General features: G+C 39.7%; 1 protein-coding gene across 3 annotated transcripts in view; it reads right to left on the bottom strand.

The window, feature by feature from the left end:
- Positions 1 to 24,727, bottom strand: part of LOC149244781 (centromere protein O) — a 190,475-nt gene that overhangs the window by 109,416 nt on the left and 56,332 nt on the right. For all 3 annotated transcript variants that reach the window (XM_089374994.1, XM_089374992.1, XM_089374993.1), the window contains exon 8: positions 4,156 to 4,213. In XM_089374994.1, coding sequence (XP_089231120.1) covers positions 4,156 to 4,213 — 58 coding nt within the window. The remainder of the gene's footprint in view (positions 1 to 4,155; positions 4,214 to 24,727) is intronic.

Genomic DNA, 24,727 nt, shown 5'->3' on the forward strand with positions numbered 1-24,727 from the left:
GACTTATATGTTTGTATGTTTATACAGTCTCTACTTATCATACCTCGGCCCCTTTATATTTTCTCAGGTGCAAAGCTACAGCTACAGACTTATATTATGATGTTTTATGTTTCTTCATGGGATCTAGACACATAAAAAATTTTGTAAGGGGTTGTTTTCCTTCGTCGAAGGAGACCCCAGTTTTTGATTGTTTTTGTTTCAATGTGAGTTTATATATGCCTCCAGCAGGGAGGAAGACTGTACAGGTTTTTATCAACAGCAGAAACAACTCCTAAATGTAGAGCAGATCAGCAAACAAATGAGCCAGCTAAGTGGCTTAAGACCTCATCAGCTTGTAAAACTTTTTATAGTCTCTTAATAAAAAGTTTTGATTTTTTCCTCGGAAAAAAAAAAGAAGTCAGGGCACTCAGCGTTTAGACATTCAGAACATAACTCATATGGGACCACAGTTTATAAATGCATACAGGAAATCAGAGCACATTCAGTGAATTCTGAGTGATTATACATCTATACCACTGTAAAAATTATGAAAAGAACAAGATCACCTATTCTGAACATAAGAAATCCTTCATGAATCCTGAGAAGTAAAGTCAAAGTTATATTACTAAAAAATGAGTCTTTTCATAAGCCAAATACAAGTTGTATCATAAAATTTTCCAACCCTGATTACATTAGATCTTCTTCTATATATAGAGCTCTTTACATAACTGAGATTCCTCCTCCAGCATGAGGGAAATTCGAATTCATTCTACTATGACACCTATTGATACATAAAACTAATTATTAAATGCAAATGACACCTAACTAGCAGTCCTAGAGACCTAATACAACTAGGAGTGTAACTCCTTGTCATGATTCAACAACCTTATCTAAGCGTTTAAAGCATTATTTCACAACTTGCAACATCAAGAAGTCGAATTTGATGAAGCCTCCCACGTGGTCACCCAACTGCTAATGACAAACCCTAGAAATTAGGGAACATGTTTCCCTGTTTTTAGGTTTAGATCCTTGAAAATTGGCACGTGGGACAGAGCCTTTATCTCTTCATCCATGACACATTTTACGAAACTGAAGGAGGTTTTTGTAGCCCATGTTGTCCAGAACAAAAACCTCTCCTGGTTTTTTAAAAAAATTCTCCAGCTGTCTAGAAACTGTCCTTGAAAAACACGTGGCAAACAGGAAAAATCCGTTTTCTGAAAGTAGGGTCTCAATGAAAGCTTAGTATCTCCCAACTGAAAACACTTATGAAGAAATTGAGATAGGTTATTGTAGTAGGAGAGTTGATGAAGATAAACCTCCTTCAGAATTCCAAAATACCCTTTCATGTGACCAGAAACTGATTTTGAAAAAACAGGTGTAAAACAGAGAAATATGCCTGTGGAAAACTTGCATCTGCAGCAGTTTCGTAGCGCAAGTTTGATCATAAATTCCTCCCACCTCAGAATGGATTTGAAGAAAATGAAAGAGGTTTTTGTAGTTTGGTATGTTAGGAATAAAAGCCTCTTTCAGTTTTCAAAATTAAGTTTTCAGCTGCTCAGAACCCCTTCTGGAAATTTACTAGTAAACGCAGAAAACAGAGTTTTTTCTGCTGAAACAGGCTGCTACAGAGGTTTCGTAGCGCGCTACGAAAACTCCTAGTTCAGTGATTTCGTAGCTACTTCCAAAATTTCTCCAAAAAGATGTGAGATATGACTTATAAACACCTGGTAAGACTTCTAAAACATGGAATGAGACTGTCAAACATTATTTGGAAAAGAGATATGATCTAAAAGACTTCTAACCTTATGACCTAACCCTTAAAGCATGAAATGACCTAGAGACCCTTTAACACCATGACTTGACCATGACTGATACAAGAATTGAGAAACCATGTAAGTTGTCCAAATTTTTTTAAGGAAGTTTTACAGTGATAACAGAACTAAAATAGCTGAGATAGATAATCTAGTCTCCAAAAATAATATGCTCCAACACTGAAACCAGCCCTGCAAACTGAACTGAAATGCAACTACTAAGCTCTCCTGTGAATTCTGGATGAATTCACCAAGGGGAGACGGGTACTCGCCCTATCTCACTAAACACTTGAGGGTTTCCTTCCTGGGGCCCATGATGCACATAAGGAATAACCCTCTGCAGATCTATTAATGGAAGTTCCTTTCAACCCTAGATGATTAACACAATTTTCCATCCTTGCTTGGCAAAAGCATAAGAAATGTGCTTTCCAGAAGGATCTTTAGGATCACTAGTTAGGCCAGGAAAATCGATCTACGGTAAAAGAAAACCCTCAGGCCGGCAGGAGAACCAGCTTGGATACCACTGTATTATCCCAAATGGGAAAATTTTGCAATTTCTCGGGATTTAACTCAACAGTGCTACATATTAAATATTCATTCATTTAACAAAAAATTGCCATGTAAACATAACCAATAGAGTGCATGCAATTCAATAATACGATGAGCAGAAATAATCTCAGATTTCATTATAATAAATAACTGGAAAGAGTGTACATCATGATACAACTAAAATAGCTGAGATAGATAATCTAGTCTCCAAAAATAATCTGCTCCAATGCTGAAACCAGCCCTCCAAATTGAACTGAGATGCAACTGCTAAGCTCTCCTGTGAATTCTGGATGAATTCACCAAGGGGAGATGGGTACTCACCCAATCTCACTAAACACTCAAGGGTTTCCTTCCTGGGACTACAAATGAAGTAGAGAACTAGGTTCTCAAACCTCTCATACAAGAAGAAAGATCAAATCCAAGATGTCCTCTAATGGCCTCCTCCTCTTTTTATAGATCTGCTGGACCCCTCTAGAAGCTCCTATTTTATTATTATTTTAATCATTGAGCATATTTCCCTCAATTAAAATATAAAGCAACTTCTGGAGCCCTTTTTGATGTCCTGCTAGAGGAGATTTTGGAGCAGTTTTCAGAGACATTGAAGCATCCTATAAACTGTATATGAATCAGATTTGAAACTGACTTTGAGCCATTATCAAAAAAGCCATTTGAAGCAGTTCAAGGTTGGAGCCTTGCTTAAGCATTGAAAAGGTTGAAGCCTGATTTATTTTGTGATAAATGATTGGAGTCCTCATTGGTGCTTGGATTTGTTGAGAGAATTGGAGTTCTCATATTGACAAAGTTGGGGCTTGCATTTGTTGAGAGGATTGGAATCCTCATTTTGACCAAGTTGGTGCTTAGATTTGTTCAAGGTTGGAGCCTTGAAAAGGTCAGAGATTTTGGTGTACAAGTTGGAGCTTGACTTTTGTAAAAGAGTATTGGAGTCCTCACTATTTTCATCAATAAAATTATTTTTTTGTTTCATTTCTTGTGTTCTGGTTTTACTTGTGATAAAAATCTTAACTGGCATAAGATAAAAATTGAAAGAGACACTAATTCACCCCGCCTCTCAGTGTTTCCAACAAACTCTGCTAGATTCTGACTGCAGAGACTTTTACACTTTTAATTCCGCGGAGTATCTGTGTCGATAAGATGGACAGAAAATAGGCCTACTGTTTAGAGATCAATTTTTTTTCAACATGTAGAGATCAATTATTGCTCAACATATGCACTCATCATTAAAGACAGACACGACAGTTGCCCCTGTATTGGGTTGTACAATGTGCACTGTTCATAATTAGTCGGGCTTTGTGGTCTTACATTCACCAATTGAAGATATCTTGTCATCAACAAAAACATTCATCACGTAGCCTAGGTAAGGTAAGCTGGGATAGTAATACATAAGCCAGCTGGTATGCACCACCTTGACTGTGTTGTGCTCTCCACATTCATCATCTCATCTGTTACCTTATTATTTGAATATTTCATCTGAAACATTAATTGTTTGCTCTTATCTGGGTTTTATTGCTTACAGAATCTGGACATATGCATATATCAGGTTTACTGCTTACACATAGCACTTAGAGTCATCACATAATTTATAAGGACTTGCTTGAGTGATTGCTCGAAACATTACTGAGATAGAATATGCTTTTTCATTTCACTGGCAACAAAGTTTCTAAAAATAGCAAATCTTGGCAACCATTCCAATATCTGGGCTTTGGGGAATGCCATGTTGCCAAAGCTCATAAACTTTACGAACTCTATCAAGCATGAGAAATAAGCATTGTAAAATGATTCAGATGTTAATAAATACCTGCAAAGGATGTGTCATACTGTATACCAATCCTTCCCCCTTTCAAGCCACAGACAACCTGTGCAGCAACAAGAAAATTATTATAATGTTATCAATTTGCTTTGACCAATGTCTTACAGATTTATTAATTAATATTTGTTCTCTCCAATCTCTGCCTTGCAGATTATCTTTTTGTTTGCTATCTAAATCAGTTACTCTTTCTTAAATATTTATCTAGTCATTTCATTGTAATCGTGCATGCAATCTCATTTGTCAATAACTAGACCACAGATTTACAGATTTTTGTTATCATTATTATAAAGTTATCAGTTGCTTTTCCCAATGTCTTATAAATTTATTAATTCAATATTTGTTCTCCCCAATATCTGCCTTGCGGATGTAATGTCCCCAACCACTTAGGAAGCTTATGACGGAGTCCGCTAGCCTAAAGTGGTTACTGGTTCCGATAGAGTAAAGCGGGGAAATATTTAATAAAGGGGACTTCAATTGCCTAAGGAAAACATTATAAAGTCAAAAAAAGGAGAAGGGTGATATTCCCTAAACAAGTGGAAAGTCACTTTAACTTTATATAGTGAAATATCAGAGTGACTTTATAAAAGTTCATTTGGAGAGCACTTTGCCTATTTCTAGAGTGTGGTTGTGGAAAATTTGTTGGCTCCTAGCAAGCCAAATTTGCCAGCAGAGAAAGAAGGGGATGCTTGTCCAATATCTTTTGATGGTGTTTTTATTTTTTAGAGAATGCGGGTATTCATTTTTCCATGCTAGATAGAACTCATTGAATGGTCGTGAAAAATTCAAATCTAATTCCAGGGGACTTGTTAGCAGAGTCCAACATTCTTTTGCAAAATTAGAGTCGAGGAAGAGATGTTGGATGCTCTCTTCTGCCTTGTGACACATAGGGCATCAAGAGGGCCCGGAAGATCCTTTTTTTTAAATTATCAACTGAAGCGTAAAACTTCTCGATACTCAGAAAATATATATATATATATATATAGATAAATTATTTATTAATAATTGAATTGACAGATGATGAATGTTTACAATGGGGTCCTTGGCTTATATATCGCCATGGGCACCCTTTGGGAAAGGGCATGATCTTATGATCGTGCCCTTTCGTCTAATTAAACCTAAAATTAAATAATAAACCTAAAATTAACTAATTTTTTACATAACATTGCCTTCCTCTCGAAAGAATGCTTTGTCCTCAAAGCATACGTAACGATGGATGTTGTTGACAAAATGCTTCATTCTCCCAAGAAGCGTCTTCTTCGGGTAAGTCCTTTCACTTGATCAGATATTCCTTGATAGTACAATATCGAAGCTTCCTTTCTCTAGTAGACAAAATACCTTCTGGTTCTAGAATGACTCTTCCCTCATCATCTAGGGATGGAAGTGTTGTTTGCGTTGTTTGATTGTTACCTAGTGCCCTTTTAAGGCAAGATACGTGGAAGACGACATGAACACGACTTGTCTCTGGAAGGCTTAAACCATACGCGACTTGGCTAATCTTTTTGTTGATCTGATAAGTTCCATAAAATTTTGGTACCAATTTGTTTTTTCCTTTCTGTTGTAAGGATAATTGTTTGTATGGTTGGAGCTTAACAAACACCCATTCTCCGACTTCAAACTCTCTTTCGATTCTGTTACGGTCTGCTTGTTGCTTTATACGATTCCTTGCTTTATTCAAATTTATTTTTATTATTTGTACAACTTTTTGGGTTTCCTCTAGTTGGTCTTTAACAGCAGGTAGATTTGTCTGGACAATAGCTAGATCCTTCCATTTTGGGGGTTCATACCCATATAGAGCTTGAAATGGCGTCATTTTTGTTGATGTATGATAAGTAGAATTATACCACCACTCAGCAAGATGTAACCATTGAGCCCACTTTTGTTTTTTTGTAGCGTAGAAACGTAGGTAGGCCTCCAAACATTTATTGACAACCTTTGTTTGGCCATCTGTTTGAGGGTGATAAGCGGAACTCATATTTAGGTAGGTTCCTATATGGCTGAGCAATTCCTTCCAGAAATTTCCTTTGAACTTGGCATCTCTATCGCTCACAATGACTTTCAGAAAACCGTGTAACTTATATATATTTTTGCAAAATATTACAGCGATTTCTTTTGCCGAGTATGACTTCTTTATTGCGATAAAGTGAGCATATTTGGTGAGTCTGTCGACTACTACGAAAATCTTGTCCTTGCCTTCAGATATTGGTAATCCTTCGATAAAGTCCATCGAGATTTCTTCCCATTTCTGATTTGGAATGTTTAAAGGGTGAAGTAATCCTGGTGTCGTAATATTTTCACTTTTATTCCTTTGACATGTGTCACATTTTGCTAAATACTTCTGAATATTACGATTCATTCCCTTCCAAAAGAAGGATTGACGTGCATTGTAGTAAGTCTTAAAGAATCCTACATGTCCAGCTGACGGTGAGTCATGTGATTCCTTGAGTATCTTAAACTTAAACTTGGAGTTTGTACTTAGATAGATTCTTCCCTTATACCATAGGATATCATTCTTCCACTCAAATTTTGAGTTGTTGGGAAGGCTATTGATTATTGCCGTTATTTCTGGATCCTTGGCATACTCACTTCGAATTTCGTTAAGCCACTCAGGGACAACAACCAAAATTGCAAGTAGTGTTGGTTCTTCATCTTTCTTGGATAGGGCATCTGCTACCACATTGTCTTTACCTCTTTTATGTAGTATTTCCAAGTCAAAAGCGGCAATTTTTTCAATCCATTTTTGTTGTTCTTCGGAAAGTGTTTTTTGTTGAAGGAGATGTTGGAGACTGTTGTGGTCTGTTCGAATAGAAAACTTACTTCCCAAAAGATATTGCCTCCACTTAGCTAGTGCGTGCATGATAGCAAGCATTTCTTTGTTGTATGTGGATTTGAGGCGTTCTCTTTTGTTGAGCTTCCTACTTTCAAAAGCTATTGGATGTCCTTGTTGCATTAATACTGCACCTATACCGAATCCGGAAGCATCACACTCAATGATAAATGGTTTAGAAAAATCTGGTGTTGCTAATACGGGAGCATTAGACATAATTTCCTTTAATTTTTCAAAACACCTTCCTGCTTCCTCATCCCATAGAAACGAATTCTTCTTTAAAAGATTTGTTAGAGGTGCAGTTATATGTGCATATTTTTTAATAAATCTTCGATAATATCCAGTCAAACCTAAGAACCCTCTTAGCTTGGATATATTAGCAGGTTTGGTCCATTCTTTTATAGCTTTGATTTTATTAGGGTCCACCTTTACGCCTTCATGGGATATAATGTGTCCAAGGTATTCTACTTCTTCCTTTCTGAAGGTGCATTTGGATTTTTTTGCGTAAAATTGGTGTTCTTTAAGTAGTGTAAGAACTTTGTCCAAATGTTGCAAGTGCTCCTTCCAAGTTTTACTGTAAATTAGAATATCGTCAAAGAATACTAATACAAACTTCCTAAGATGTGGACGAAATAATTCGTTCATGGTTGCTTGAAATGTTGTTGGTGCATTGGTTAATCCAAACGACATTACTTTAAATTCATAGTGACCTTCGTGTGTTCGGAATGTCGTTTTTGGTATGTCCTCTAATCTGATTCTAATTTGATAGTAGCCTGATCTTAAGTCCAATTTTGAGAAATACTTTGCGCCATGTAACTCATCCAACATTTCGTCGATAAAGGGGATTGGGAACTTGTTTTTGATTGTTATTTTGTTTAATCCTCTATAATCAATGCATAGCCTGAATGAACCATCTTTCTTCCTTACCAACACCACTGGAGCAGCATAAGGACTTTTACTTTTCGAGATGATCCCACACTTTAAGAGGTCTTGGATTAATCTCTCGATTTCTGTTTTTTGGTGATGTGGATATCGGTATGGCTTGATGTTGACCGGGTCTGATCCTGCCTTGACTTCTATTGTATGCTCAATTTCCCTATTTGGTGGCATCTTCATAGGTAGGTCTTGAAATACTTTTTCATGCTTCCGAATTAGATCTTGTATCTCGGGTGACTCTTCACTGGTCATATTTGCAGATAACATTCCTAACTAATGACATTGTACAACGTAAGCAGGTGCTCCCTTTCGAATCATCTTCATCATCTAAGATGATGATACAATTTGATTTTCTGGTGCTTGGAATCCATGTAATTTGCACTTCTAACCTCTCCATTTGAATTGTATAAATTGTACTCGGTGGTTGGCAGCATAAGTACCTAAAGTTCGTAACCACTGGATACCTAAGACTACATCTACTCCTCCTAACGTACCGTGAAAAATGGAGACTCTAAACTAAAGTCTTGAATCTGCAATTTAACCTTATGGCATTTCCCCACCTTTTCAATCTTCTTACCGTCAGCTACCATCACCTTCATGTTTGGTAAGGGAAATGAAAAAATATTGAGTCTCTTTGCCACAGTGGTATCTAAAAAATTGTGTGCTACCAGAGTCGATGAGAACCACCACGTTGTTTTTCTTTGTGTCCTTTTAACTTTAAAGTCTGAGGTTGTGATATACCTATCATAGCTGATAATGACACTTGTGGAATACTTTCGTCATCTAATTCTGGTGAGAATTCTGGGGCATCTTCTGTTTCTTCTATGTCAGAATCTTCACTGCTTGAATCATTGGTTGATTCACAATTATATAGGTTCTTTGGTTCTTTTCCTCTAGCACACCTATTTTTGGGGTCCCACTTCTCACCACGGCGCTTGCATTTTCCCTCTTTTATCCTTTGCGTTTCCACATTAGATTTTTCATCTTCACGTCGATGTGGTGGAACATATCTTGTATTTTTTGTGTCCGCATACTGAGGTTTTCTTCGTCTTGAATATGTTTTTTCGGATTTTGACCAAAATATTTGTTCAAATTTCTTTTCGACTATTTTTTATTTTCGTCTTGCTACTTCTATTGATGAAATGTCATGCATCTCAAGTTCTACTTGTAAATGGGTTTTGAGTCCCCAGACATACGATTGAATTAAACGAGATTCTGATAACCCTGGTACTCGTGTTACTAAGGTCTCCCATTCTTGAGTGTATTCGTCCACACTTCCTTTTTGTCGTAATTTGATGAGCTTTGAAAAGAACTCTTCTTCTTTTACACCTTGGAATCTTTTAAAGAATGCATCTTTAAATTTACTCCAGCGAATGAAGTGTGTTGTCTTTTTCCACCACATATACCAGTTATATGCTTCTCCTTCCATTTTCATGGATTCGTGCTTGAGTTTTTCGTCATCGTCATTGATGTCATATATCTCAAAGTATTCTTCTGCTTTATTTATCCATGCAACATTGTTTTTTTCGTTTCCATTGAATTTAGGCATCTCGACTTTTGCCCTTCGCTAGTATGTTGCTAATGGTTGAGCGAAAAAAGGGTGTTGATTGGTAAAGGTATCCCAAAGTTGCTTGTTTGTAAGGGTTGCGTTACTCACTTCTTGGTGGGGTGTCATTGATTTTTTTGGGGATTCAACTTTTTCATGAGAGTCTGTTGACTTTGTTGAATCTGATGAGATGTGCTCTTGATTCTCTTCATTTTCTTTTAGTAGTTGTGCGGGTGTACAATTTGCCTTTTTACACAGAAGTTTCAGCATTGTTAAGGCCTCTCTGATTTCTACTTCTGTTTGGACATGTTGGTTTTCCATCTTTATTTCTATTCGATTTGTCGTATCCTGAAGATTTTTTATTTTGTCAGCGTGATTTTTGATATCGTCAGCCTGCCTCTCAAGCTTGATCTGGAACTCATCTAATCTTTTACTGACCTCATCGTGGTTGTTGTTTACCTTATGCTCTGTGTGAATCAATTTTTTCTAAAAATCAGCCATTGTCATTGACATTGAACGAGTATGTGGAGGCGTGTATTTCTCTGCCAGCTGAATTTTTTTTTAATTAAATTAAATTAATTAATTTAATTATATGACATAAGTTTTTTTAATTAAAATAAATTTAGTTAATTAAATAAACTGTATACATATATAACTTAGATATATATAATTATATTATATATATATATATATATATATATATATCGTACGGACTGTTACGTCCCCCTGCCATAGTCACGTCTTTTGAGCAATCGGAATGGTTTTAACTGCCCACAGAGATCACCGCACAGAACAGCAGGTCCACGACGCACTTTTTCGGCGATGGTTCACCATATTAACCGTAGGTCACCGCAGAAACTATTCCACACAGCCGCAGGTCCACGTTGACCGTCGAATTTTCAGCGGATACACCTTCGAGCTCACCGCAGATTACGCAGACTACCGCAGGTTATGCCACACGGAACCCCTGTAGAGATTATTCCACGTAGCCGCAGCTCCTTCCTCCTAACGTATTTCTCCAGGAAGACTACGCACAGTCCACACGTATTGCTTTTTTTTTCTGAAAGCCCATAGGCCCTGATGGCCAACAAAACTTGTGGGTGTCACTAGTGCGTGTTGGCTCTGATACCAGATGAAGCGTAAAACTTCTCGATACTCATAAAATATATATAAAAACTATTTATTAATAATTGAATTAACAGATGATGAATGTTTACAATGGGGTTCCTGGCTTATATACTGCCATGGGCACCCTTTGGGAAAGGGCATGATCTTATGATCGTGCCCTTTCGTCTAATTAAACCTAAAATTAAATAATAAACCTAAGATTAACTAATTTTTTACATAACATCAGCTATGAGAATTTTTCCTTTTAGAAGAGTCCAAATAAACATTTTAACTTTTGGTAGACTTTCAATTTTCCACACCGTTTTCCATGGAGTCCAATCCTGATTCCCTTGCTGTTTTTGGAGTTTCAAGTATCCCGATTTCACTGTGTAATCTCCTCCAAAAGGATCCGAGATGAAGGAGTCTTGGGTGTCTTGATTGATAGGGGCAACACCCTTGAGAAGTGAGGTTAAAGATTCCCATTGCTTTTTGAGATTTTGGGGAAGATTAGGAGTGTTCCAGTTTTTCCAAGTGCTATCAAGTTGATGCCATTGTGAAATTGACTCAAATGAGGTTAACCCTTTTGAGCTCATCCACCTTCTGAATCGTTGAATTCCTGGGCGATCGGCAAGAGGCGGCTTTCCCATTACGTTGTCTTCCCAAACATTTATCTCACGACCATTTCCTGGCAGTCTTGAGGTGTTTTCCTTGATGAGAGGTAGGACCTTTTTAATAAGTTTCCACATTTGGGTGCAAGGCCTGATTGGAGTTCTTTCTGAAAGGAGGGAGAAGCAAGAGTGGTTCTAATATTTGGATTCCAGAACCTGCTTCCACCAGCAGTTGTCCCCAGTAATGAGTCTCCGAGCTATTTTAGCTCCAAGGGCCAAATTCATAAGTCCCGAAAGTCTGATTGAGAGACCTCCTTTCTCATAGGGAGAAGTTATTTGTTCCCATTTTACACGGCTGAAATTTTTTGTTTCCGATTTTCCTCCTTGCCAAAGGAAGCTCTGTATGATTAATTCTATTTGTTTGTGGATGTTTGCCGAAGCTAAGATTGCTGCAAATTGATAAATGGGTAGAGCTGTCAACATTGACTTGATTAAGATTACTCTACCTGCTAGATTAAGCCAAATCATTCCCCAATTTTGAATCTTTTTTTTTCATTTTCTCAATGTATTTAGTCCATAATTCTGATTTCAAATTTTCTTTTGATACATGTAGTCCTAAATATAAGAAGTGGTTCCATCGAGCCTAGAGGGGGATCCCCAAAATTTGTGCAAAACTTTGGAGGGTACAGGATGGTGCATTCCCTCCATAAATTCTTCTCTTTTTATTGTTGAAAAGACCTCTTGAAACTTCCATGAAACTGTCCATGACTCCACGACTTTTTTAAATCATCGAGCAACTATACAAGAGGCCCCTCCCATTAGAAGAGTGCCATCTGCAAAGAGAGAGTGGTTTATGCTTTTGATTCCTGAGCTTATAAATAGACCAGTCAAGGTGTGATCTCTTCTGCAATATTCAAGGTGTCTACTCAGTGAATCTACAAATAAAATATAAAGGAAAGGAGACAAAAGGGCATGCTTCTCTCATCCCCGAGAGCTTTAAAAATATTCACTTGGTCTTCCATTGATGAGAGGGGCTATCCATGGGCTGACAGTACATGCTTTTATTATTTCTATTAACTCCGTAGAGAAGCCAATTTTTTTAAGAACAACTAATAAAAAAGATAGATTAACTCGGTCAAAATCATTTGCCATGTCAAGTTTTATGATGATGCCCTACTCATTTCTTGCTAAACTTGAGTGCAGCGCTTCTTGAATGATCATGATATTGTCCATGATCTGTCTGTTGGGCACAAATCCGCCTTGGTTTTCTGAGATAAGATTGGGAAGGAGAGGTTTTAGACGGTTAGCAAGGATTTTGGTGATGATTTTATATGAAGAGTTGCACAAAGAGATAGGCTGAAAATGACTGAAAGTTGAAGGTCTTGCTTCTTTTGGAACAAGGGCAAGAAAGGTCGAGTTTGTGTAGCCTCCCAGCATCTTTTTCCGAAAGACATTTCTGATCATTCTTATGAGGTCTTTTTTGATGTTGGCCCAACTGAAGCGATAGAAAGCTATTGAGAACCCATCTGGACCGGGAGCTTTGTCAAGATGGGGGCTCCAAACAGCAGCTTGAATCTCACTTTCTTTGACCTATTTCAAAAGATCTAAGTTTACCTCTTCATTTATCCTTTTTGGGATGTTCTTTATGAAGTTCTCAAAGTCAAGAATTATTGGATCAGCTGTTAGAAGGTTTTTGAAATGATTGTGTGCTTCTTTCTTCAATGCATCTTTCCCTTTGATTTCTTGTTCTCCTTCACCTTTTATAGTGTCGATCTGATTTATTATTCTTCTCATCTTCGTTGTGTTGTGGAAGAATGCAGTGTTCTTATCCCCAATTTGCATCCAAAGATTTCTGGATTTGAGCCTCCATTCCTCTTCCTCCTTTCTATTATTTCTATAGATTTCCCAATATAATTCTTTCTCCTTCAACTGACTCTCTTTTGTTTCTTCCATGCATTCTTTCTTTTCCTGGACTGTTTCCATTTCTTTTTGCAATTCTTCTTTTCTTTTATGTGATTCATTGTGATTGTTCTTTGCCCAAACTTTTAATTCCTTTTTCACAGCTTTTAGTTTCATTTCCCAAACATAGTTTGGCGAGCCAGTAACTTTTTGCGACCATGCTTTTGCTATTATTTGTTTCACTACTTCTTTGTTGTTCCAAGATGGGCAAATTCAAAATAGATTTCCTAAAGTCCCTAAGTTGATTGCCATACGTTTGCGATCGGAGGCAGATGAGAGGATAATTTTTGAGATCACTGAACCAATTTCGATACAATGTTGTCCTGAATTAAAATACGATCTAGCTCTCCTTTATGTTGCTTTTGCCAATCGTTTTGTTATTCCATGTGTATTTCCCATTCTTTGGAGGAATATTCAAAAGATTGTAACTTTCTATAATACTTTCATGGGAATACCAAGATGGGTCAGCTGTTGATTTGGGGTACTATCGGATGTGCTCTAGCCATGAAAATTGGTGGAGAGGCTAAAGGGCATGAGATCTCCAAGACCCAAAAATGATTTGGACAGATTGTAACCAGTTTGAGAGATATTAAAATAATAAATATTTTTAATGGAGTTCCTAAATCTAAACTTAGGAAAAATAAAATATTAATGGGTATTAATATAAAACTGGGTTAGAAGGTTCCAAAAGTCATAGATTAAGCCAAATCTAATCTAAGTCGTTGATTAGAAATTAATCTCGGTCGTTGAAGGACCAACAAGAAAAGTATAAGAGGAGGCTTGAGGGTCAGTTGGAGAACACACTAAAGTGATCAGTCATTCATTTTGCTATAGCAGGGTTGCTAAGAAAAGTTGAATCAGTGATCAGCAGCGAGGGGCAATGAGTACGAGGCAGAGAGGCAGAGACAGTACTGAGAGACCAGCGCAGAAGCAGAGAGAGCGAGAGCAACAGCCAGTCCATGCTACGCAGAGCCCAACAGAATCAGCGCAGAAGCTAGAGGGACTACATCATCCACGGAGAGGCTGCTAGAGTGACGCAGAGGGTCCCAGAGGCTGTGCAGTTCCTCAAAGGGCCGACGCAGAGGGTCCTGGGACCGACGCAGAGGCCAGAAGGGCTGTTAAATTGGCAACTAGGGCCAAACTCCATGTGGGTCAGCTTATTTATGGCAGCTGATATTTTTATTGGATCCCTCTCGTCGAGAGGTGTAGGATTGATCCAAAGTATTTATGGAGATATGAATTTATTTTGTTTATGTAATTATTATCAAGCCGACCAGCACTTATGTAGGCTCTAGAAGCCCAACCGACGTGTCTATTCAACCCCTACAAGTTAGTATAAATAAAAGAGGATTTGATGTCATTTGAGACATACATTATTGTGGTGATCTCTTCCTCTCCACGTCTTGGGTTTTTGGAGCAGGAGAGAGACACCATGAAAATGTACGCTGGCCTATGATGCCCTAGCCACAGTAAATCTATCAGCGGCATTTAAGGGTGCCCTAGCCATAGCATTTGAGGGTACTCTTGACAGCAATAAATGATAATCTAATGCAGCAAAGGGAGGCACTTATACGCAGTCTAGAAGAGACTTAATTCCACTAAGAAAGGAGGTTCTAAACGCAACCATAAGATGCCCTAAGTCACAGCAAAGGGAGGCTCAATATGCAGTCCATGAAGGCACAGTAATTAGATTCTTATACGCTGTTCTATATGCAGCAAGAAGAGGGACTTCGCTGTCCCTATAGACACAGTCCTAGGAGACCCTTTAACGCAGGTAAGAAGATGCCCTAGGTACAGTTCAGTGGGTGCCCAATCCGCAGTCATAATGTGCCCTAGCCGCAGGCTTATGAAGAATCATATAATGCAATTCTGTTCACGCAAAGGATACATGCAGTCCTGTACACTTGTTATATGCAGTCAAATGGATTAGAAGTATCCTCGGGAGGGTCTAAGGTACAGTATCCCTGTAGCAGACAGCAGTATAACTTGGCATAGGAATATATTACAATGAGAAGACCAGATCTATTATTCTCAGCATACTTGTAACTTGATGATCTCATAACAGTATACCTCAGCGTCCTTCATTCTTGCTTCAACCACACATATTTGTGATCACTGTCTCAGTCCGGATACTCTCGTGGAAAGATACAGCAGTGAATGATCTTGGTGATACAGCTGTGAAGTTGTAACGGCGATGGTTTCAGTATCAAGTAAGATCTTGTTAAAGGCTGTTGTAGTAATGACAATGATAGTTACATTCTCGGCATATACAGAAGTATTTTTGTGCCCTTACTATCCTCACTGTCTGGGTCTAATGGAGATCATAGTAATGCTGTAGTTGCTATCTCAGTCTCAGCATTGATGTGATCATGTTGGAGAGTATTTAAGTGATGACTGTGTCCACTACACTCTAAGCATAATCTACAGTGATAGAATGGCATACCTGTAGCAGCCATATGACAATGAATAGCAGTGATAGAATGTCATCTGTTAAGGCAGCAACATGATGATGATGCACATCAGTATGGGCAGCATGAAGTTGAAAGATGATCATGGATATGAAGGGCAGCATGATGATGGATAAGATCGTGGACATGGGCAACATGATGTAGATCATGGACAGCATGATGTATGGGCAACATGATGAAGATCATGGGCAGTACAGTGATATATGAGAGCATGAGCAGCATGATGATCATGGGCAGCATGATGGTGCTACACAGTGAGGTGCAGCAAATGGACGAGATGCAGCATGATGATAGGTGAAGGAGTCACCTTGAGAATCAGTTGAAGCAGAATGTCTTCAACTGATCTCATCATGATACGAAATGATCTATGCTAGATCTAGATAAGTCAAAGTATTTGACTTCTGTTGTAAATGTACTCTCTCTCTCTCTCCTTCTCCGCTGAACTTTGAAGATAAAAGAAGATTTGATCAAAGGGTTTCCCAACACATTGTGGGGTTTGTCCCTGGCTTGCGCCACATCCTGTGTCCTCTTGTCTTGGCTTGTCTTCTGCGTTTTATATTTATGTTCTATCTGCAGTTTATCATAATGCTGATGTGATTGCTAACTGTGAAAATTTAAATAAATTGCTCTAGCATAGAACATACCTAATCTTAACAAGGGCCAACGCTGAGCTTTAGTTGTACCGGAGAGGGTTTCGTGGGACAAGTTTTCTGAATACCTGTTTTTGAATAGAGGTATTGTTGTCGTGTATTTTTTCGAATGAGCCGGTTAGGCACCCATTTGTACTCAAAAAGACTACATAATAATATAAACCCTCAAAATAGCTGCACCAGTTTTCTCGCATTGGATTTTTCCGGGGACATTTGTCCAAAATTAACGGTGTCACTTGTGTGCTTATTTTTCTTTCTGTTGATGATCAGCAGATGTTGTGATTGTATTGTGTTTATTTCGGTAATTAAATGTTTTAAATAACTTGTTCAGAATTTACAAGTAGAAGAAATAAACCAGCAAAATACAAATTAATTTTCTAACGGATAGACTTAGAAAATTCATCATTGATCCAAATGGATCCTAGAATACTCTCTAAAGTCTTTAAAAATCATTCAAAAGATCAAAACAATCGCATGGGAAGAACCCTTAGAAACATCGAAAAACACTATCGGCAGCCAAAAACACCAAGAACAGTGGAAAACAGGCTTATTGGAGGCTTGAATAGTGAATGCACAGGAGCCATCGAATCTGGCCGATCAACGGTCTAGTTCCAATCGGCAAATCGCAAATCGATAGTGACAAGCGGAGGAAATCGAAGCACACCACATAAAACTTGTGATGGCGATCGGCAGAGTTAACGAGGATAGTCGATCAAGCGCGCAGATCAACGGCCCACGTTGCATCGTAAAATCGCAGTCGAAAAATATGAATAGAGCGCTCACCAAACAGCCCGGGGTTATCGCGATATGCGATTGCGATCAATTGCATCGCGATATCGCAATCGGCAAACACAATGGAGAGAGGCTACATGCACATATATGTATGCGATGTGATTAGCCGGGCCCGATGGGAATACAAACGTTATTTCATAAGATTTGAGATCCGTCAATTGTCATTTTTAATGTATTTTCGCATGTTTCGTTTATTAAACGAAATGCGAAGGGAAGCGTTGATGCGATGAAACCCAGACCTGAAGGGGTTTGGGAATGAAAATGAATAATATTTCAAATCCACCCAAAGCCATTTTTACGGGATTTTTAGTGTTTTTACGTATTTTCAAAATACAAAGGGAAGCCACGGAGAGGGGCATTGCGACATGCGATAGCGACTTATAGGCAGACCCGATAGGAGAATAGGACGCATTTATGAATATTTGAAGTCCAGATGAACAATGTTTTGGCGGTTTTTCTTATGTTTGAACGCGTTTCTCTGTGTAAATAGAGAATGGCCATTTCAAGGATTTCAAAGGCCCGATGCACTCATCTGTTGCAGAATAGGTGGCCACCTCCCCTGAAGGCGTTATGCAATGATTATTTAACGCTAGAAGAGGGATTCGAGTAGAGAGAGGCCAGGAGACAGAAATTCGAGAAGAGGAAACGAATAGGCAGCACAGATTGGCTTTAAAGCCATAGAAAACAGAAGACAGAGGCAGGCAATGCTAAGTCAAAGCAAGGACAAAGATAGAGAGTGATAGAGAGAGTCTGTGTACTCAGAGAGGCTTGAGAGGTTCAAGCAAAACTCATGTTGTTGTATCTGTTGAGCTCATACTTTTGTAAAACTATGTTCTGAAGACATAATAGAGAGGTCACCACTGAAGGCTAGACCAGGAGATGTACCCCAAGAGTATTGGGTGAACTCCTTATTAAACTTGTTGTGTTTACATGTGTTGTCTATTATACTTCTTTAACTGCTTCATTGTCTATGTATTTTGCAATCTTATCGATCCATTGCATAAAATAACATAGGCAAATCCATGCACATGAGTCTACAATACCTTAATAATTGTTTAAGATCTCATTTTTAGATCAAACATGGTATCAAAATGTGGCTGCAGATCACAAGAGCACTGAAGGCATCAGCTGAGCAAAGCATTTGCAGCAGAATCAACTGTCCCAAGTGACAGTAGTTGATCCTTGCATAAGAGAAAGAGGAAGGGTTGACGTAGAGGGACTACGTCATTAGTCTGAGCCAAAGAGAGGCTGAGGAGGGCAGAGAAAGGCTCACTTAGAGAGGCCAGGAGGGCTGACACAGTTGGTTAAGGGAGTTGTCATGCCGGTGCCAGGATTGCGCAGAGCCAAGAGACTCAATCCTTCAGTTGTTGGGGCGAAGGAAGTTGTGGGCAGTTTGCGGGAGCGAAGCTGGTGGGGTACTGTGGTCAGAACAGTGCCTAACAGGGCAAGACCAAGGTAGAGGGAGTTGTTGCCGAGGCAACTTTCTAGCCAAGGAATCTGGATCAGTGTTGCAGTTGCACAGACGATCAGAGAGGAGCAACTTGACAGTTGACAGAAGGATTTCCCGAAGGGAAATCGGGACTTAGAGGGAGTCTAGCAGAGAACTTCCAGATGGGAAGTAGAGAGACTCGGAGGAGTCGACAGAAGAGCAGCGAGATGGTCGTGAATGGGCTGAGACATTAGGACATGCTGGATGGAGCGTCCAGCTTTGTGGTTTGGAAAGCCAAGATCTTGCCAATTCTAGACAAACATCGTATTAAGGGCTTCGCCTTGAGAGTGATGCCTATCCCAGTTGACATGGTAGCTAATGAAACGTACGAGGAGGCAATCGCTAAGGCAAAGTGTATCATCCTTGATGGGGTCAAGGATCCTGTGGTCCCACATATTGCCTAGAAGGAAACGACAAAGGAGGTGTGGGACACTTTGAAGACATTATACCAACATACTTCCGTGCAGAGGAAGATGCTCCTGGAGAATCAGCTAAGGTCATACCAGATGCAGAAGAGAGAGTAGATAGATGTCTTCCTCAGTCAGTTGAAGGAGATTTGTGACCAACTAACTTCCATAGGGGCCACCTTGTATCAGGAGTTGATGGTAAGGACCGTACTCAACATAGTCTCCGAGGATTGGGAGACATTTGTCCAGATCATACTAAGCAAGACGAGTCTTCCGGATTAGGAAGAACTATGGGCAACTCTTCATCAAGAAGAGATCAGATGGCTAACCAAGGCCGGAAGTAGCAACAAAGGGGTCAGGATCAAGAAGGAAGAGGAAGAGGATGTGGCTCTAGCATCTGCGGGAAAGCAGGAGAAGAGGAAGAAGGACCTCTCCAAGGTCAAATGCTTCCATTATGGGGAACTGGGTCACTATGCGAACCAGTGTGCGAGGAAGAAGAGTACGGGAGAGGCTTTTGACTCGAAGGCAGTGCCAGCGAGGGTGGAGAAAGAAGTCGAGGAGGATGACGATTATGCCATGAGTGCTCATGTGCCACTTAGGAAGAAGTGGGGAGACATCGAGCTGTAGTCAGGAGGACTACAGGCAATGAGGGGCAGGATCCTTGAGGTACCCAACCTCTTGGATTATACCTTGCTACGGGAGCCCCAAAGAGGAGTAGCAAGATTGACGGATGTAGGTAGAGACTGATGCGGATGAAGCGGCAGAGGGCGCTACAGTGCAGGAGTCCCCACGCAGCATGAGGCTAGCAGGCTGCAACAGTGCAAGAGGCACGGGAGTGTTGTACCAGTGCAAGATGCCACAGAGAGGTGTGGAACGGTGCTAGATGCAGGTAGTTGTTGCAGAAGCGCAGAGGTCAGTAGAGGGAGCACTTGTGAGCGGCAGAGGGAGCTTCAGCATCGGGAGTGTTTCTAGCCTGAAAAGGATGTCAGAAGTTGGGTGGATCAGTTACTTACTTCTCAGTAATTGAGTTGCAGCGCAGTAGCAGTATGCAGTAGCATGATGCAGCATGATGAGAGGGGATGCAGTGCAGATGCGGTGTTGGGAGGATGGACCAGCAGCAGCACAGATGCAGAGGGAGTTGTCGTATGGATGCAATAATGGCAGTGGCAAGGCCATGGGAAGCAGTACAGGATGCAACAGTGCAGAGGATGTTGGTGTAGGAATTTACAGGGTAAGTTCCACAGAAGAATACCAAAAGGACACCGCTCACAACCAGATCTCAAATCAATACACCAGTATTTTTGACGTGGTTAAAACCCTCAGAGTGCAAGGAGGGAAACAGTCCACGGCCTGTCCCAACGTGGGTACAGACAATTTATTAATCAAAGAATGAAAATTTACATAAGCTTCTCTCATGCACGGATTACCCGAACAATGACCCTCCATGCGCTTTAAATAGAACTCATGGACCAATCGGGTGTCAAGCCACGGATCAAGTGTCGGTAATACCGAGGTGAGAGTGAACCGTCGGATCACTACATATCGTGACCGTCGGATTGTAAGTTACAAAATGTACAACGGTAAAGAAACACACTTTACCTAACTCTAACCTAACTCTATACTAGACCAAGTTGAACTTAACTATATCCTATGTGTCGGAATATCCTAACATCCCCCCTTAAGAACAACTTGGGATAGGATTGAAGGATTTACAAATATGACACAATAGGAGAAGGAAGGAGGCACTAGAGCCTATCCCCCCTTAGTGACAACTTCCTGAACTCCAAGCATATATCGAAGTTTAGTGAACTTCGCCTCTGTGAGAGCCTTTGTGAAGATGTCTGCAACCTGATCATCCGTTGGACAATATTGCACTTCAAGAACATGGTCAAGAATGAGCTTTCTGATGAAGTGCATGTGTAGTTCAATGTGTTTGCTGCGCTGATGCTGGACTGGATCTTTGCATAGCTGAATGGCACTTTGATTATCACACCAAAGTGTGGTTGGATGCTGCTGCTCAAAGCCAAACTCTGATAGGATCTGACGAAGCCACAAGGCTTCCTTACTAGCTTCCACGGCACCACGATACTCTGCTTCTGCTGACGAAAGAGAAATGGCAGCCTGTTTCTTACAAGCCCATGTAATAGGTCCTGAACCAAGAGTGAAGACATAACCGGCAGTAGACTTCCGATCATCAAGGTCACCAGCCCAATCAGAATCAGTGAAACCAACTAACAGAGGAGCTGCTTTGGCACTGTAATGAATCCCAAACTGTATTGTACCTCGAACATAACGAAGTATTCTTTTAGCTGCTTTCCAATGACTTTCACGGGGGTTTTGCATAAAACGAGCAACAAGGCCAACAACAAAGGAAAGATCAGGACGAGTATGGGTTAAATACAAGAGTTTTCCGACAAGTTGACGGTATAAGGTAGCATCAACTTTAGGAGAAGTACAAGAGACTGAAAGTTTGACTCCAGACTGAAAGGGAGAAGGGGCTGGCTTACAGTCTTCCATGTGAAAATGACGAAGAATATCACAAGCATACTTGGACTGGGAAAGGAAAATACCCTCTTGGGATTGCAAGACTTGAAGACCGAGAAAATAGTGTAAGTGTCCTAAGTCTGTCATTTCAAATTTCTTTTTAAGGCTGGACTTCACATGGTTTATAAGGTTGGGATCACTACCAGTAAGAATAAGATCATCAACATAAAGAACAAGGATGATGAGAGAGTTGCCCACTTTCTTGGTGTAGACAGTATTGTCAGAATGACACCTAGAAAAGCCAGATTCTAAAAGAAAGCTATCCATTTTGGCATACCAAGCTCGAGGAGCTTGCTTGAGGCCATAAAGGGATTTCTTAAGTCGACAAACGAGGCTGGAGTCTGTTTGTATGAAGCCAATGGGTTGTTCCATATAGATTTCTTCCTGCAAGTCCCCATGCAAGAAGGCAGATTTAACATCCATTTGATGTACTTCCCATTTTAAAGAGGCAGCAAGGGAAAGAACAAGGCGGATAGAGTTCATTTTGGCAACTGGAGAGAAGGTTTCAGTGTAGTCAATGCCTTCAACCTGTGAAAAGCCCTTAGCAACTAGACGAGCTTTATGTTTATTAACTTTCCCATCTGGTCCATACTTGGTTCTGTAAACCCATTTGCATCTAACAAGTTTGCGTCCCTTTGGTAGAGGAACAAGATCCCATGTATCATTTGTCATCAATGAATGATATTCTTCATTCATAGCTGTTTCCCAATGTGGATGGCCTGAAGCTTCTGCAAAAGTGTCAGGATCATGATTTCACTGGAGCTTGAGCCAGTAAAGAAGAGGCTCTTTCAAACTGAGAACGTGTACGTCGCTGATCTGTAGGATCACCGGCAAGATCACCTGCTGCATCCCGAGTAGCACGGACCCATCTTGGAAGTTGAGGATCCTGAGAAGGTGGGGAAGGATTATCATCCTCGCTTTCATCATCAGAAGAAGAAATGTTTCAAAGATAGAAGAGATGGGAAGAGGTGGCACATCCGCCGGACTAGGCTCGCAGGCCGATTTATTTTCATCAAATTTTACATCTCTTCTAATGATAACATTTTTGGACTTAAATGGAATAAGTCTATAGCCTTTTACATCTTCAGAATATCCAACAAAAGTACATTTCTCACTCTTAGGTTCTAAGGCTTTATGCTTTTCATCTGGAATATGGGCCCATGCTTCACTTCCAAACACACGAAAGTGACTTACATCTGGTTTAATGGAACTCCAAGCTTCTTCTGGAGTGATATTCTCTAGAACCTTAGTAGGAGTGCGATTGATTATATAATTTGCACAATTAATTGCTTCGGCCCAAAAACTAAGACTGAGTCCTTTAGATTGCAGCATACAATTAGCCATTTCCTTTAAAGTGCGATTTTTCCTTTCAGCTACACCATTTTGTTGTGGAGTGTATGGAACAGTATGTTGCATTTGAATTCCATTTTCGGTGCAAAAGGTGATGAATGCATTTTTAACATATTCTCCACCATTATCAGTTCTTAGCTTAAGAATTTGATGTCCAGATTGTTTTTCAACGAATGCTTTGAAGGCCAAAAAGGTGGTAAATACTTCGCTCTTGAGTTTTAAGAAGTATACCCAAGTGCGTCTAGAGAAATCATCAATGAAAGTTAAGAAGTACTTGCAGCCAGAGAATGAAGCAACAGGAAGAGGACCACATAAATCACTGTGCACAAGCTGTAAAGGGGCTGAGGCGTGCCAAGAGGCACGTTTGTCAAAACTGTCCCGATGATGTTTTCCGAGTACACATCCGGAACAAACACCATCTTTGCAAGATACCATAGGAAGACCTGTCACCATGTTTTCTTTACATAGATGCTGAAGGGAGCGATAGTTTAAGTGACCATACCGCTCATGCCAAAGTTTGCTCACTTCATCATTATGAGCAACAAATACTGAGGGAAGATGGGATGACCCAAAGTTGTGAAACTTATACAACCTTTTGGAATCATCAGCAAGACCAGTAGCTAGAATCTGTTTAGGATCTTTTAGATCCTTGATTACAACATCATGAGGTGAAAATTCAACAATTTTACCTTCACCTGAATGAGTTATCTGATAGACAGATAGAAGGTTGCAGGATAAGTTTGGAACACATAATACATCATTGAACTGACCATTGTCTAGATGAACAGTTCCAGTCCCTACAACATTAAGAGATCTATCATCACCAACATATATATTTTTGGTGTTACAATCATTTAAAGAAGAAAACATGGCTTGGTTTTTGGCCATGTGACAAGAGGCTCCAGAATCAATGAGCCACTCATGAGAATGAGAAGAAGAAGAAGATACATTTAATGCATAACCAGACTGAGATGATTGACGATGACATGCAGAAAATGCCGTTCCGGAAGTTGAAGTTGAAGTAGGCTCCAGATGGATGTTATGTTTCTTCATTGCGGCTTCCAAGGCTTCCATCTTCTTAAAGCATTTAGATTCTAAGTGGCCATCTCGATTACAAAAGTTACAATGTCTTTCAGTCTTCTTCCATTTGTTTTTATTGGGCTTATCATTTTGCTGAAATGATCTTTCATCTTGAGGCTGAGTTGGTTTAGGACCATTCCTTTGAGGATAAGACTTCTTAGGATTCTTTGAATTTGGTTGCTGCTGGGCGGCTAACGCTTTTGTGGAAGAGTTTCCAAGATTAAGAAGACCAAGGTGTAAGAGTTTTTCTTGTTCTCTTATTAAGGAATCACAAAAGGAGTCAAAGGAAGGGGGCTTGTAGTCTTTGCCTTGACAAATGAAAGCTTCCCTGGTAGAATGGAAAGTGGAAACAAATACAGAGTAGGCTGGCCCAACTTAGTAAGGATGGAATAAATAAGGTTACCATCATCTTTCTTAACTTTAACACCTTCCAAGAGATATCTAAGGTTCTTGAATTTTGACAAGAAATCTTCAATGCAAGAAAAATTATTAGGATCCAAAGTAAGCAGCTCATTTTCAAGTTGATGGGATCTAATTTCATTTTTAATCCCAAAAACTTTAGCAAGTTTTTCTAATGCTTCATGAGGAGTTTCAATTTCTGCAATGTGGAATCTAAGATCAGGAGAAACAGACATTCCTATCAAACCACGTGCTTGATCTTGTCGATTTTCCCATTTTTCGGCCTTGTCTTCATCTTTGGGTTTCTTCTCTTGGTCTGTGGCTATTCTGAAGAGACCTTTACTTCTAAGTAAATCTCCCATGTAGGCTACCCATTGGAAGTAGTTAGTGCTGTCAAGAAT

Source organism: Pinus tabuliformis, chromosome 8 (assembly GCF_031772625.1).
Source record: "Pinus tabuliformis cultivar Carrire ecotype Pingquan chromosome 8, CPIR1, whole genome shotgun sequence".
Taxonomy (NCBI): Eukaryota; Viridiplantae; Streptophyta; class Pinopsida; order Pinales; family Pinaceae; genus Pinus; species Pinus tabuliformis.